At 40.9% G+C, this 16,254-nt stretch overlaps 1 protein-coding gene across 1 annotated transcript in view; it reads left to right on the top strand.

The window, feature by feature from the left end:
• Window positions 1-16,254, top strand: part of LOC306979884 (metabotropic glutamate receptor 4-like) — a 178,290-nt gene that overhangs the window by 139,891 nt on the left and 22,145 nt on the right. The window contains exons 4-7 of the mRNA XM_079579028.1: window positions 157-292; window positions 477-631; window positions 827-967; window positions 12,151-12,351. Of these exons, the coding sequence (XP_079435154.1) occupies window positions 157-292; window positions 477-631; window positions 827-967; window positions 12,151-12,351 (633 nt within the window). The remainder of the gene's footprint in view (window positions 1-156; window positions 293-476; window positions 632-826; window positions 968-12,150; window positions 12,352-16,254) is intronic.

Here is a 16,254-nt window from a genome sequence, read left to right as displayed (position 1 = left end):
AGAATTGTTTGTGTCGTGCTGCTCATTAAGAGCATGTTTTGTACTGATGGCAACAGTATGGTCCAAAATGTTACGCAGTGTGCCTTTAAGATTTGTGAGTGAGTGCGTGTTATATTTTATGTATGGATACATTTATATTTCCTCTCACTTTTGCAGGTGTAGTGTGCATTTCCCAGTCAGTCAAGATTCCTCGAGAACCAAAGGCCACTGAGTTCGACAAAGTCATCCGCCGACTACGCGAAAACCCCAACGCACGGGTGGTCATCATTTTCGCCAGCGAAGACGACATCAGGTACTGCAGCACCAGCTTTGAAATATGTCTTTGGTGGTTTAAACACCATTGCTGCAGGTTGGAGACATGAAGATGCTGCCAGACGTATCTGTGTAATGAGTAGCACAACAAAATCAAAGTGGTGCGGGTGTGGGATCAGCATAACCTTATCTCAGTGCAACATCTGTTCCCTCACATTTCGCAGGCGGCTTCTCCAGGCGGCGAAAAAGGCCAACCAGGCGGGACACTTCATCTGGGTGGGCTCGGACAGCTGGGGCTCCAAGATTGCTCCTGTCCTGAACCAGGAAGAGATGGCAGAGGGGGCAGTCACCATCTTGCCAAAGCGGCAGTCAATCAGAGGTACAGAGAGCTACAAAGTCTACATCACAGGAAGCCACCCTCTTGTACTGGCTGTTTTTGCTCTGTGTTTAGTGCATAATCAAAGCAGCAGCTCTATATTTCAATACATATAGCATTTACCACTCACCTGGCTTGTTTTCAGCTTAATAGAATGGGAGCCTTATTATAATGACTGATAAATATTTGTGTGCGTAGGTTTTGATCGCTACTTCATCAGCAGAACTCTGGAGAACAATAGAAGGAATATCTGGTTCGCAGAGTTTTGGGAGAACAACTTCAGCTGCAAACTCAGCCGTCATGCTGTGAAGAAAGGCTCTGGACTCAAGAAGTGCACAAGTAAGGCATTATTCCTTTGAGTGTGGGGTATTTAGTGTTCTCTTTGCTAAAAAAATATATGAACAACCTTTGGACAGCCCTGAGGGAGATGACACATTTTGGTAAAGGTGTTTTGACAGCAAAGCCCACCTTGTCTTGTGCATGAGCTATATATTGCGCACTGAGAATCACAGTTCATCTCACAGCTTTCCTTGGCACAGCACTTGAGATCTGCTGAGTCCAGTATGTTCATGCGCATAACAAGTGAGTAAAGTCTAACTGTATGCATACACATTTCCGTGCCTCCAGTTTATTTCAAACAAATAATGTATAAGTTTGCTTGAACAACATCCCTTATGACCTGACCCTCTGAGCAGACAAAGCTCTGCCCCCCCTGCAATGTTAGCAAATTAAAAAGCAACAATTTCCCTATTAGCAAAAACACATCTGCTTTCCCTGTCCTCTGTCCATGAATTGGACGGCTAAACACCTATATTTGAAAGCCACACTGTTCCAACAATGTTCCAACAACAGCGCATCTGCTGAAAAGCAGATAGGCCTCTGTCTCTTTAAGCCCTCCACACGCTGTCTGTGGCATCTGCTGAAAAGCAGATGAGCTTCCCAAGACAAGCTTTAAGTTTTCTCGATTCAAATACTACATTCATTTGATCAGGTCCAGGCACTCATCATTTGCAAAAATGTTTTATTTTGGGGGCAGAAACATTAAAAAGCACACCAACGCTTGTCGGCTAGCGCCTTTGTAAGGGTGTGTGTGGAGACAGAGAGTAAACCAATTTGTTGGGTTAAATCGTTTAAAAATTGGAACATTTGCTCCTGAATGGGTCAAGAACATCTCATTTTAGTCACAGCGAAGTCTCAAAACATCAAATGAAACACCAGCACATGGCAATACTGGCAAGTGATTGGCTCGAACAGTGGTGCAGATTCGAACAAATCCGTACTGTAGGAGTTGGATTCTCATTTTTTGGGGACTCCCAAATATAGCGTGAATTTGACAAGGTGAACCAGACACACTTTTGTAATCCTAACTTTCCTTTGGCTGTTGTTCAATAGTCACCACATGTACAGATGAACTACCCAGTGAATATGAGTAAATGTCTAATGTAAAGTGCTGTACCATGCCTGAGGCCTATTAGCTGTTAAACGGTCCACTAATCAGAAGCCTTTGGGAATAAGTGTGGAACGAGATGGTTGAACAAATGCGTCATGTCTAAATTTGACAGTAAGCAGTAAAGCTGCCGAAACCCTCTTCATATAGACAAAAGACATAGACAAAGCATTTTACCTTATAGACAGAAATAAATGTTTCTATTGCCAGAGGACTATACGTATCTCCACTTCCTGTTCAAACTGATAGACCTTCTGCACTGCCATGACACAAATATAACACACAGCCCAAGCCATGTGCTCCGAGTGTTTGCTCAGTCACGCAGGATAAAGATAGACCACTTAATTCAGATGTGAAAATTAGATTAAATCTGGAAGTGCATTTGCAAATAAAACTCTATTTTAAAATGTGTTAGAATCACAGGAGCACATCATGGCGTCTGTGTCGGACAGCATCGCATTATATTGAAATTAAAATTCTGCTCAATTAAAATAAATGAATGTAATCATTTTCCAGCTCCCAAAAAGAGACACATGAGGGAAATGTATTGTTAGTATTAAAGGCCCTTAAAGAGGGGGTATTATGCTTTTTTCAATCACATAGCACCAGTCTATAGCACACTACAATGATGACGAAACCTTCTGTTGGTCTGTAAATGCAGTAAAGTAGAATAACTGCCTTGTATAAAATTGCTCTCTCAAAATGGCTGTAGTAAATGTCTTGAAATAGGCCTCTGTCTCTTTAAGAACCTCCGACACGCCCCCTCCACACGCTGTCTGTGGCATCAGTGGGGAGGGGGTTCTGCTGAGGAGCAGTGGTTGGTTACTCGGCTGGTGACGAAAGCTCGGAGGCGTCTCCAGGAGGTGGAGGCAAACCTATCCCTAAAATGGCTGCCATCAGAGTTTTTACAGATTACTCAAAAATGCGTGAACGTGCCAAGGCAACACTTCAGGCATGTTTTTAATGAGGGAATGACATAATAATATGATGTAAAGCTTGAAAAAATCAATTTTGCATAATACCCCCCTTTACGGAATACTTTGCTGCATCATTAATAAGAAAAACTGTTATATCTCTGTCAGCAGTTTTATGTTATCAACTCCTATTTGAACACACATATGGGACACTTGTATGTAAACCCGCCATGTCGGATTGTAGCCATGGGCTTATTTCACCCATTGTCCCCCATTCGTGCTCTCAAACACAGACCCATAGGTTAACAATGTGAAAGCATACACTGCTTCTTTGGGGAATGAGTCAAATCCACTTCCTGAGGAACGAATGCCTCAGTCCAGTCTACCATGTTGTGCAGATTTTCTTTTCTGGGTCACCACAGCAAATGATCCGCTCCGTTTAGCATGCCACGATTTCCACTGATTTGGTATAGATTGCATTTGCGTAACACAAAAACTTACTTGTGACCTTGTGGCTAGATTTGAGGGTGTTTTATTATTCCTTTGGGAACCACAAAAGGACCGAAGCAGTGTGACAGTGCTAGCCACTAAGCCACCACAGTGCCCGGAGCCACAAGATTGTGCACACTACACACAATAAGACCCGAGCAGCTTTAAACAGACCACAGACAGGTTTTTCACAGCAGACCTTTGGGCTGCAGGAGTTGGTTCAGTCACTTTCATTTCATTTACTCGACTACTAGTTTTATGAAAGCCAACCAGCATCATTTACTTCGTATATACAACTATCTCCTGTATTTGTTGTAATGGTTTGTTTTGTAATGCCTTCCCTGTCCCTTTAAGTGCATTTTTGCATTTTAAACACTCTCAGGCCAACACGGTGAATAAGAATCTGTTCTTACTGTTTTGCCTGAAGAATTAAGGATATAAGGAACCATGAGCAAACACAAATATCATAAATATGGGATGTCTTTACAAGACGTTTAATTATATATTTGTCATTAAATTTTCAAAAAAAAAGTAATCATATGGGAACCCTATGAGGTGTGAGTGGTCTGGACATACTGTATGCAAAGTGTGAAGGGTTCAGTGTTTATTGAGGTGACTGTCACTAACTGTAGGGAATAAGCTATGATAGAAATCTGATTATTTATCTTTTTGATCCCTTCATGACACCAGTATATTCTGGAACATTGGCAAATTAATGCAATACAGTAATATATTAAATATGGCAAACAGCGATGCTAAATGTTGAGAAATCTTAATATTACCAACAATACTTCCGTTGCCAGAGGCCCATTTGTTGTACTGCAATTTCAACTTTAAATTGTAATAATAATAATAAGGATTTCATTTTATAAATCCCAATGAGCACTGATAGACAGTATTAGAGTGCTGCAACCCGTCCGACGTCCGACGGGACCCGTCGGAACCCGACGGGCTCGGTCGGACTCGGACAAATATTTAGAACTTATTTTCGGGTCGGACTCGGACACATCAGCACGATAATAAAAAAATAAAATAAAATGGGTCTGTTTCATTTCATGCATTATAAGCGATCATTTGTCAAAAAACTAAATAAATAGAAGATGCGGCATTTAAACCCGCTTATGCACTGCGCAGTGCGCACGCAGTAATGCTTTTAAGAAGTTGTGAACTGCTGTGACAACGAAACACGTGCAGTGACCGCACAGGTAAAACTGTTGCTCCGCGTAGCCTACGTGCGTGCGTGCGTGCTGCCGTGCGTGCTCCGCTCATCTGTGTTGACGTTACGAATGCCTTTTGATGGATAAAATCTGACTTTTTCCACACAAACAGTATCGTATCCTACTGTGTCATTAGGCTTATGGAAATATTGTGATTTTAAATGTGTCGGGCTCGGTCTGACTCGGACACAAATATCTTAATGCTTGTCGGGCTCGGTTCGGATTTGATCACTGCTCTGTCGGACGAGGGCCGGGCTCGGACAGAAAAAAACGGCCCGATCCGCACTCTAGACAGTATGTCTCAAACGCCTGCTGAACGACTGACTGCTGCTGGAGAAGTAGGTACTACTGCACACATCATGTCGACAGTGGCACATGCAAAGTCCAAGGTGTGTCGGTCTCCGTGCCTTTGTTGTCCAGTAATGACACACCTAATCGGGCGTGGTGACAAGAGATGAATTACTGCATCAATACACAACTGACTCGTATTGGAAGAGGAACTCACAAATGCTTTCTTCCAAGATCAAAAAAACAGAGTGAAGAGTGGCCAAACCAATTTCTAAAGCCTGTAAGAGTGAAGAAAAATGAACTGAATAAGACATGCCTTTCTGTTGTTAACCACAATGGCTTTTGGACACTGTCGTCAGCGGTGTAACTTACATACATATCAATAATCGATCCACATCACCTACTTGACGGTCGAAAACCCTTTGGCGTTTGTTTGAAGTTTGAAGTTATAGTGGCAGTTGGCAGCGCTCTTTCTTCTGGTGTTGAGTCAATGCAGGGACTATCTATCTGTGGACCACATGGGGCAGCAGCCAGTATTATCCGTCCTGAGCGGGTGAGGCAGCTCCAGCTGATCAAAGCACACACACAAGTGCAGTGGCTGGGAGTGGAGCCAGTCTTTTATCTGTGAATGAAGGAGATGTAAAACTGATATTGATTAATGTGGAGAGCAGATGCAAGGTACAGCGGGGACTCGTCTCTGAGCTCTTTCGTTTTCTGCTTATTAATGATTTAGAGAACAGGAAAGTTACTTACATATTGGACTGTTTCATTGGAGATTTGAAACTCCATATAAAAGAGGCTGATGCTCAAAAAGATGATGTATTTGAAGTGCCAGGCTCATGGATAACTCGGGTCAGGAAGTTTCAGGAAGGGCATCGAGCATGCAGATCACAAAGCAGCTCAAACACACACTGGTATACAGTGAGTAAAATAAGTGTTGAACGTATCACTAATTTATAAATAAATAAAGGGTCAGTACAACCAAAGTAATCAACATAAGCAAAGGCATTAAACCACTTTCCCTAGATTATGCGAGTAATAATGAGGAAGAATAATAATGAGCCAGAATATGTATTAAGTATTAGACACACTTACTAAAATGTATAATACATTGCACAAAAGCTTTTGTTAATTAACTTTAGGATCTCTCAGTTAATGAGAGATGTTGGCCCATTCTTCCACACAAATATTTAGTCTTTCTTTTTAGCAATTGGATTCAAGTTATGTGAGTTTAGTTGTGGTTGTGTTTCTTCAAAAATGTAGTTTTGTGTCATGAGTTTGCTTTCAGGCCTATGCCTGAGCTTCGTGTTGAACTTTCCTTAATTGATTTGTGTCGCCCTTTGGCCATTCTTCCTGTTCATCAATTGTTCATCTTTAATCACTGGCAAATCACCACAATAATGGATGTGCAGCACGCAGATTTAAGTAATGACAAGTTGGTGCTGATAGACCAGACAATGAGTTATATAACTCACAATACCAACATTCTATCAATATATTATAGTTATTAGATACACTTTTGTCACGTTCCAATACGTATCACGATACTCAGGGGCTGATCCAATATATATTGCGATAGAGTTAGTAATCATGATAAATAATATGTTTATCTTAAAATGTGTGAAAATGTGTCCAAAGTTTATAAACCAAATACCATTTGACATTTACTGAAGTGTTAAGATTAAAAAGTGCATTAACACAAACAAAGTGAAGTGTAGCTGTTACTGTAAAACAAAGGTGCATGATAAAAAACAATGCCTCCAAACAAACATCGGTATTGAAAGTATTGCGATACTTGGTATTGCAGCAAAAAGTATTGCGATCCGATATATTGAAACTATATTCAAAAGTGCATGTTAAAAGTGCAACACTAAACAGAAAGATATGTTCCAGATTTGGACATGCTGCTTTAAACAAGCAGTCAAAACACTTTAGTATTAAACGAGGAAAAAAATACCCTGTGGCTTTAGAGAAGGTCAAAGGTTGTAGCCCACACACATCACAAAAATGTCCTGTGTGACACTCCACTGTGGAAGACACCCACCACTTTTCCTCTGCTTTGCTTAATCTAAATGGATTTCTCTAAAGCAAAATGGCAGCCTGGAAAATGTGTGAAAGAGAGCCAAAATGCCAATGAGGACACCGAGGAAGACAGTAATGGTTTTATGCAAAAAAAGACAATATAAAGTTAGTGTGGGTGGTCTGCCAAAAGCCTGCAAAATATTACTCCTTAACTCCTACTCTGGCTTGCACGATTCCCCATGGTAAACACAAAGTGGCCAAGCCATGGCAATCTGGGTCCAATCTCAGCCGTTAATTACCGAGCCATAACCCCCTACAATAATTCATGCGCCTGAGAAGCTCCACAGATAATCTGAGACATTAAATGCCTGTGGTCCACGATGAGAGGGTGGAGGAGAGAATGAAAGATGGCTGACAGAAGGAGATCGGGGCTGATTGCGGGCTATGGCACTCTCTCAGATTGAAGTGGCGGTCGAAAATTACTTGAACCTTAAAGAGGACAGATGTTGCATGATAAATAGCCGTCAGTGTTGAATTCACGAGGATTGGGCCAACTGTGTCTACAACTGTGTCTGTTACCACAGGCTGATAAACTGAACGAGCACACTAGTAAATAACATAAGGTGGGTTGGTACTAATGTGTTTTAGTGTGGTTTGTGTACCGGAGTTATTACAATTTTAATCACACAGTGTGGCTCTATAGACCTCTTCTTCAGTCATGGGCGATTGGATTTTTGTAGCATATTTTCAATGTATTTTTTACAAGGGAATACACTGAGTTAGAGTTGTGACTCTACATAATTAGTGGTCTGCTGCTTCCCGAACGACGGCAGTGGACGACCGCAGTGCAGTATGTACCTCCGGAGTACTAATACACATTATTCTATTGTGCATGCACTACATAGGTACACGTTTATACAGATTGTTACAAAGCAGAAAACATTGTTCTAAATTTACTTGGTGCAATGTATCAAGGTAGTCTAACATAAAGAGCAACCAACATTAAAGCAGTACAAAGTAACTTGTTTACCTTAATAAATCCTTTTCATATAGTCCCTCTGGGGGTAATACAAGTGTTGAAGAAGCTAACAGGCTAACGGGCAAAGCTAACCGCAGGCTAGCGCCACTTTAAACAGTATTAACAGCCAAGTTTGAGAGAAAAATATTATCTCCATTGTGTAATTGGATGTACAATATCCCTCTCTCCCTTGGTCTTTTCTGTCAGCGTAGTGTTTACTCTCACGGACAATTAATGAGTAAAAAACAGTAACATGCTGCGACACCTGCAGTAGTGCTTATGGCCTCTAGGGGCATGAGTTACTTAGTTCTGCTTAATTGAAAATTGACAGCCATAAAAAGTCCTCATTACACTGTGGTTCCATATAATCCCACTTGCAACAGACTTGTAATATATATTATGAAGAATTAGTTTGTGGCAGATGACAATGGCATGTCATATCCAGGTTTAATATGCTGGTCAGCTCTAAACTATGCAGCTAATGTGATCTGGGGACCGCTATAATGGAGCAGACAAGCCCATTATATTCAAAATTACACTGCTTAATCTTAAAGTCAGCCGCCCACTGCGTAGTTAATAACCTGCTAAGCTTAATTGATTTTCATTTGGCAGGTATATAAAAAACATGACTCAGATGTGTCTTCATTGCTTTTCTCAATCAGAATTAAAAGAATCTGCCTTTGTGTTATCTCCTTTCACAGAGCATCTGGAGTTGCAAAGGTGTGTTTCTTTTTTGAAGATTTTGTTAATACAAAACGTTACGAATACTGCTAATTAAACCCCATATATGTTGTTTACAAACACACTCAGAGAACAAATCCGCGCTTGAGCTGGGGAAGAGTGAGAGTTTTTGTTTTCAACTGATGAGATTTCCCTCAGGAGAAAAACCTTGCACTCCACATATTGGAATTGATCCTCTCCTCTACAGCCATCCAGATATTTACCTTCTAGCTAATTGCACCAGGCAAGGCCCATTTAGAGCAAAAAAAAAGAATAGTAAGACTCACTAAGGAGCAATGCATTTTCCCTCTATGCCTTTTGGACTGACGCCACTCGTCCATTTAAAGGTCCTGTCTCGTTCCGAGCAATTGCTTCCATCCCACGTGAGTGTCCTTGTAGAAGTGGGCGTAGCATGGAGAGAAACCTAGAAGACGGTTATTAGTGTATGCAGGCCAATAGTTCTTACATGTTCCCTTGAGGGAGTTTTGGTACAGCAGTGTTTTATGCATATTATATTCGATGAGTGCTCTTTAAATACCCTACTTTATCATCATTGTACTCAAAATAAAGGTCAAAAATGCTGGAGAAAGCCTGCAAGAAGATAATTCTTCATTGAAATGATACTTGAGTTCTAACTGAATAAATTGTCTTGATTGGATGATGGCGGCGGTGGTGGCAATATTACATTTCTGATGATTTATCCACTATCTAAGTGATACTCTGTAGTGTCCGGTAACACTTTATAATAATGGTACATGAGTTCATGCATGATTTTCATGAACTTATGCATGAATTAATGCAGGATTTCATGATACATTCATGCATTACTAAATCATGACTCCTCAGGAACAAACATGATCACATGTTGGGTCACGGGTGACTTCATCCCTGAATTAAACGTCTAACTACTGTAATGAATGTACATGAAAATCTTAATCCCTCCTGGAACCGCTTAGCCTGGCAAAAGCCAGACTGACTTTATTTATGTTTTATAAATACATATAAAGACAGTCTGGAATTGTGGTAATAGGACGCAATTTCCGAATCGAAGTGGAGGCGGGGCTAACGATCGAGGTTTGAACGAGAGCAAACCAATCCAACACAAAGAGACATCCTCTGCCATGATTGTGTGTAGTCGAGTAAATGCTCCGGTGAAAGCCCTCAGGGCAGCTTCTTGCTGTGGCTTTAACGACAAGTCCAGCTCATTTAAAACAGAAGAAAGGGCACTGGTAAAAGATCGCTGTGTCGCGGCCGCCGCCATCGTCACTGTTTTGATTGCAGGAGGAGCGCAGGTGTTTATGGGAAATCCTGGCGCGGAAGATGACGCACTATTAACTCCCGCCTCCCGCGCTGTGATTGGCTCTGCCTGGTTTTGCCGGAGTCAGCGAGATTCAAATCACACAATTCCAGACTGTATCGTATCAGTCTGGCTCGTGCCAGGCTAGGAACAGCCACCTTAACATGGTGGATGGGTTTAAGCACCCAAATGATCCTGGGAGCTATGTTGTCAGGGGCAAACAGGTCCTGGGTGACTGGTCAGACAAAAAGCGGTTCAAAAGCCCCTTATGAGAAACCAACAGGCCCGGATAGAACCAAGAGGCCGTCCTTCAGTGGACCCATCCCCTGCATAAGAGGCTGGTGCAATGTGATTTGGACAGCTCCAAATGCTGCCTCCACGACCCGGAAACAGACAAGTGAAAGAAAATCAATGGATGGATGGATGGATGGATGGAAAATCTTAATGATTCATCATGATCATGAGGATCACATAAGACCATGAAATAAATTAAATGAAATGACAATAAAAATAATCAACCAATCATGATCGTGAGAATCATGCATGAACATCATGACTTATATGGCAGAAATCTACTTGCAAATTATGGACAAGAACACAAGTCTAACTTTATGGGATAAAAATCATGAGCTTATAATTGGCTAATTCTTAATACGTCATGATTTCATTATGATTATGTCCCCTCAACTAAAGTGGTGCATAATCCTACACTTTTTAACCAGTTAAAGACCAGCTCTGGAGCTCTTATTTGGTTATGCTGTATGTAATAATTTGTAATAAAAGTGTTTTAATTGTTTTTTCCACACAAAAATTGAGGACTGTATCCGGAAATCATTGCTTCTTCTTCAGCAAGCTGGACTTTAACAGGTTAAAAGGTTTAGGATAATGCACCACTTTAGTTGAGGGGACATAATCTGCAAGTAGATTTCTGCCATATGATGTACATGCATGATCCTCATGATCATGATTGGTTGATCATTTTATTGTCATTTCATTCCGTGTTAGTGAATTCATGGTATTCGTATGTGATCCTCATGATCATGATGAATCATTAAGATTTTCATGTACATTCATTACAGTATTCGACGTTTAATTCAGGGATGAAGTCATCCATGAACCAACTTGTAATCATGTTGGTTCCTGAGAAGTCATGATTTAGTAATGCATGAATGTATCACGAAATCATGCATTAATTCATGAAAATCATGCGTGAACTCATGTACCATTATTATAAAGTGTTACCAGGTGTCTTATGTGTTAGTGCCTTGTGAGTCCCGACAGAATTCTTTACTCTGTCTTATCTACTGGTTTGTATCTACCCATACACAACCATTACCTTTTTCATCTGAGGTCATCAGCAAACCAGTTGCATGGCGACTCAGTAAATCTTATATTGCCTTCCTGTCACAACCAGACCTACAGTATGTATAAGACAGTCTGGTTCAGCTTCTACTGAAACCCATTTCAAGGTGGGACTAACAGAGGAAGAGAAATGTGACATCCTTTTCATTTCTTTCAGTACAAGTGTAGACAGCTGTAGATTCCTTCCAAATCCAGTAGTGTGGCAAAAAAGGAATTGAAAAAAATTGGCTTTTGGAAGGAAATCCTTTAGAGCTGCCGGTTGCTCTTCTTCAAAACAATTTATTGTGGCTGCCATTTTGAATGCTTTGGTTTGACTTGTTCAGACGTGCTATGATCAGAATTGTCCAGAGGGAAATCCAATCGAAGTGCCAAACAAAAAAAGGGGGTCATTTCAGACATGTGTTAAACAGCAAGTGCAAGAAAAATAAAATATGCTATTTCATGTTGCATCTGTGTCCCATTTGAAATATCATGTCTGTCAGATTTAGGGCCCCAAATCTGACACGTACATGAGAGAATGTTGCGTGAGTAAAAGGTGCAGAAATGACTACTCGTTATGCATGTAAGTAAACTACTCGTAAATGGCTATCTAAGGGGTGATAGCCAGGTTAGAATTACTGCAACTGCATCAGGTGTCTCTCCCAGGGCGAAAACACCAGAATGTACCCTGTGTTTGAGTCCACGACCTTCTTCTTGTACCCATGAACAACACACACGCATCATATGTTTAAATGTTTTGCTTTTGCAGACCAAGAGCGAATTGGAAAGGACTCCCACTACGAGCAGGAAGGGAAGGTGCAGTTTGTCATCGACGCTGTTTATGCAATGGCCCACGCTCTACACAATATGCATAAGGAGCTGTGTCCCGGGAAGGTGGGCCTCTGTGCCAGAATGGACCCCATTAACGGCACTCATCTGCTCAAGCACATCCGCCGGCTCAACTTCGCAGGTTAGTCATGTCTTTACCGCGCTACAAACTGTAAATGGGACACATATTTCATACAAATACACTGGAGGGAGGGATGCTACAGTTAGTGCAGCTCTGAAAATACGCAGGACTCTTAAGCATCGGAACACCTCAATCGTTTGTTCTGTGACCTCTTTTTTTCTTCTGTGAGGTCGTGCTTTCGATAATAATAATGCATTTTATTTATCGGCTCCTCTCAGAGTCTCATGTCACCTTACATGAGACACAATAATACAATCACAAATAGAATATTTATAAAAGAACACTAAAGTGAGTGTGTTAAATATGTGGCTTTTGAGCTGAGATTAAAAAGGGGGCAGCAAGGTAATCTGACGTAGTTGAGCGGGGAGAGAGCGGCTACACGCTTGTGCGCCCTAGGTGGCCAGGTGGACAGTAGGTATAGACAGCAGAGGGGCAGCTCATTCATTTCCATAGTGCTCCTGCTTTCTAAAACTACCCAAAAGAGGTTTTATCAGCTTTGGCCCAGTGAATCTGAGTTAACTTGGCTGCGCGGTGGCACAGCAACAAGGTCCAGGGTTCGATTCCGACCCGGACAGGGCCTTTCTGTGTGAAGTTTGCATGTGAGTTTGCATGTGAACTACTGATCATCAGCCTGGCTCCACATCTGGATGGGTCCCCGGGCAATTCCGCCGCCCACTGCTCCTTACGAGACAAATTTCCCTACGGGGACAATAAAGTATAACTTAACCTTTATCATTGTGGCAATGATTGTGTCTGACCCCATATTTATTGTCAAGGGTGTGGCAATGGTAGAAGAACATACTGACAAATGGACTACTTCTGTAGCAACATACATACAGTATACAGTATGTGACATAACCTTAACCATCTTCATATAACATGCTTCTGCGGAGCATCTCAGCACCTTGGTAACAGTCTTTTGTTACATGACCTACTTTTCATTTCTTCTGAGGCCTTGCTACAAAGCTATCGTTCAAGTTCACGTTCATGACTGGCATATTAATTATTTAGGACTTGCACACGAGGAGCAGAGATACAGGCTTTCATTATATAGACTCTGAGTTAAAGTAAAGCAATTCTGGACGGATAAAAATTTTCACTGGGTTTTGAATGTTCAATGTTTGCAGAGATAAATTATTCATTTGCACCGCTGCTCTTCAGGCTAATTTGTCATTCTAATATCTACTTGTTGCATGGGCAGAATGACAATGTGGTGTTTCATTTTGTTAGTAAAAGGAAATAATTCCGTTTTAAATGAATGAATTAGTCATTTCGTATGCTTTTTGAGTTTGATGTTCATTTGAACCTGGCTGAGCACATGACCTGTTAATTTTAAAATGTTCCTGATTTGCACCACAATGAAAATTGAGAATTGTGCTGCGCCAAATGCTGGAATCAGAGATAATGAAAAAAATGGCTTTCTACTATTTGGAGAGTTTCACTTGGGCTTCTCAATGTGTTTTGATTGTATCATATACAGTATGCAGTATTTCCCAAGATATGGTTTAGTCACAATGTGACAAAAAGTTGTATCTAATATTGTCGCTATGACAATAAGATCCGATACCTCCTTTATAAACTTTCACAACTCTCTGTTGTTGTTTGTTTATACTCAAAATATCTTTTCAAACCGTAGATAAATTGACGGTACCCGATTTTCCTTGCACACTTTATTCCCTTATGATATGCTTTAAATAATGTTTCTAATTAATGAATGTGTGTGCTAGATGTGACGGGATCTCACACCATTAATGTGCAATAGCTACATCGCAGTAATAAACGGGTTTGTAATGGGTTTGTATTTGTACCATCTGTCACTAATTAGTGTCGACTTTGACCAAGGTTTGACCCCAAGGAGAGACAAATAGGACAGCAGTCATTGGAACACCGTTAACCCCCACCAAGATCCATTGAGCCCGAGCATCTAATGCCTTAAAACTGAATGCTGTTCACTACACAATGAATCGCATGTCAATGCTCGATCACCTGTAGCTATTTTGTCATAGTATGAGTCATAAGACCACTGGCATATTATGTGCAAATTGTTCATTAGCAAGTAAGAAGTACAGTATGTTTCCCAAACTCCCGTTCCATCGTCCAAGATTTGAATCGGGATAGTGAGTAACCTGCGTCAATGTTTGAACATCTTCTGACCAGAGAGGTTACAGCTGCACTCCATCTAATTGCATCGATACAAAGACCAGGGTGGGCTGCACACTATTTGCAAAGGCAATATTTTTCTTCATGAACTCGACCAGATTGTGTACTGGTATCACAACTGGATTCAGAGTTGTAAATGAAGTAGGTCATTGTGTTTGTTGTGATGAGTCATAGTTGAGAGACACTGGGCGATCCACTGTATTAGTATACTATTTCATCTATCAGCAGTTTTTAGAGGACACCTGCTCACAATGATCTCCATCTTTGAATTACATGCTCAGTCCTACAAAGCATCAGTAATGTGCATCTCTAAGTGGTCACATTTCAGGCAAAGCACAGTTTAAAGGTCAATACGACAAAGAGCTGTTTAGCGGTGGTATTCATAGCCTGTAGCTGGCCGTGCTGCTGCTCCACTCACGTTGCCATTTATCAGCAGTATCAGTGGACTGTGGGTATGTCAACAGGGAGCGCTGTCTGCTGTCCATGACAGATAACCTTTGAGGAAAGGTTTTTTCCTATTTTTAAGTGCAAGTAAACGGATAGAGTATTTCCAACACCACTACATACATCTTTAAGAAAAGTATATGGCTGCCTTTCTTCAAATCAGCCCAGCAACTAATTTGCCTTTGTCAAATTATTATAATTTTTTCTATCACAATAGCGACTTTGGAGCAAGATCATTTGTTTTAGGTCTAGAGCTGTATAAATATTACAAATATACAACATAAGAATATAAAATATAAAAATACTAAAATAACTTTCTTTCAGTGGTTCAGTTTTTAAACTGTAAATTTGGATTACAAAGGGTTTGAGTCTGTGGTCGCTTGTTAATGTGACTGGCCTTGTCAGTCCCTGTACACTAGACTTTTGGAGCCCCTGAAGCCATCACCTGTAGAAGACAATAACAAATGAAAAAAAGTCAAATCTGCTTTTGCTTCTCATTTTGCACATGCTCATTCACTTGGTAATGCTGGGTATCTGCCTGTTTTTTCAAACACTGTATAAGCCTAAACTTTATGTTTTAAAGCAACAAACATCTTGATGATTCTGAAATGTGCGCATCATGTTTGGGGTGGGCCGACTAACAAATACCACGAAACGCTATACGAGATTGTGTTTTAATAACAAAAAAGATGTAATAATTTCTATTAACTGAACAGTATAACAATTTATAAACAACGTGCAAATCAATATGTTTTGTAAATATTAGTGAGGAAATAAATATTCTTTAAAGCATTATGAAGCAGTCTACAGTATGTGTTTTTGACGTGTTACTCAACACAGAGATGGAAATTCTTAAGGCATTTTACATTTGATGTTTTTCTTTGGAGACTGATGGGAAAACCAGAGCACAACATGTTTATGGAACTAACACAGCTATCAACTAAAGATTAAAACAAAAAATATAAAACCATTTTCCAAGCCCATTCTTAAATCAATCTGCGGGAGCCCAAAGCGCCTCAGGTTAATCCCTTGACCATACAGCGTCTCTGCTGCACCCCTGCCTTACATTCAGCCTGTGGTCACAAACCCTCAGTCCATTCCCGGTGTTTCATGTCTCTCACTCTCACGTCAGGGCAAATGTTTTTGCTCTGGCGTGGAAGAAAAGCAGTGGCCTTTCTGGCACAGTCTCACCAGGGACGCTCGTTCTGAGAAGCAAAGAAAGGTGAGCTCTGAAGGTCTGTGCCGCGTATCACGCTGACCACCTCTCAAGGATGCGCAAAAGTCTTACTGCTCACACAC

Source organism: Gobius niger (genome assembly GCF_951799975.1).
Source record: "Gobius niger genome assembly, chromosome: 20".
NCBI classification, from domain to species: Eukaryota; Metazoa; Chordata; class Actinopteri; order Gobiiformes; family Gobiidae; genus Gobius; species Gobius niger.
Note: the sequence above shows the minus strand (reverse complement) of the source record. Positions and strands in the feature narration are given on the sequence as shown.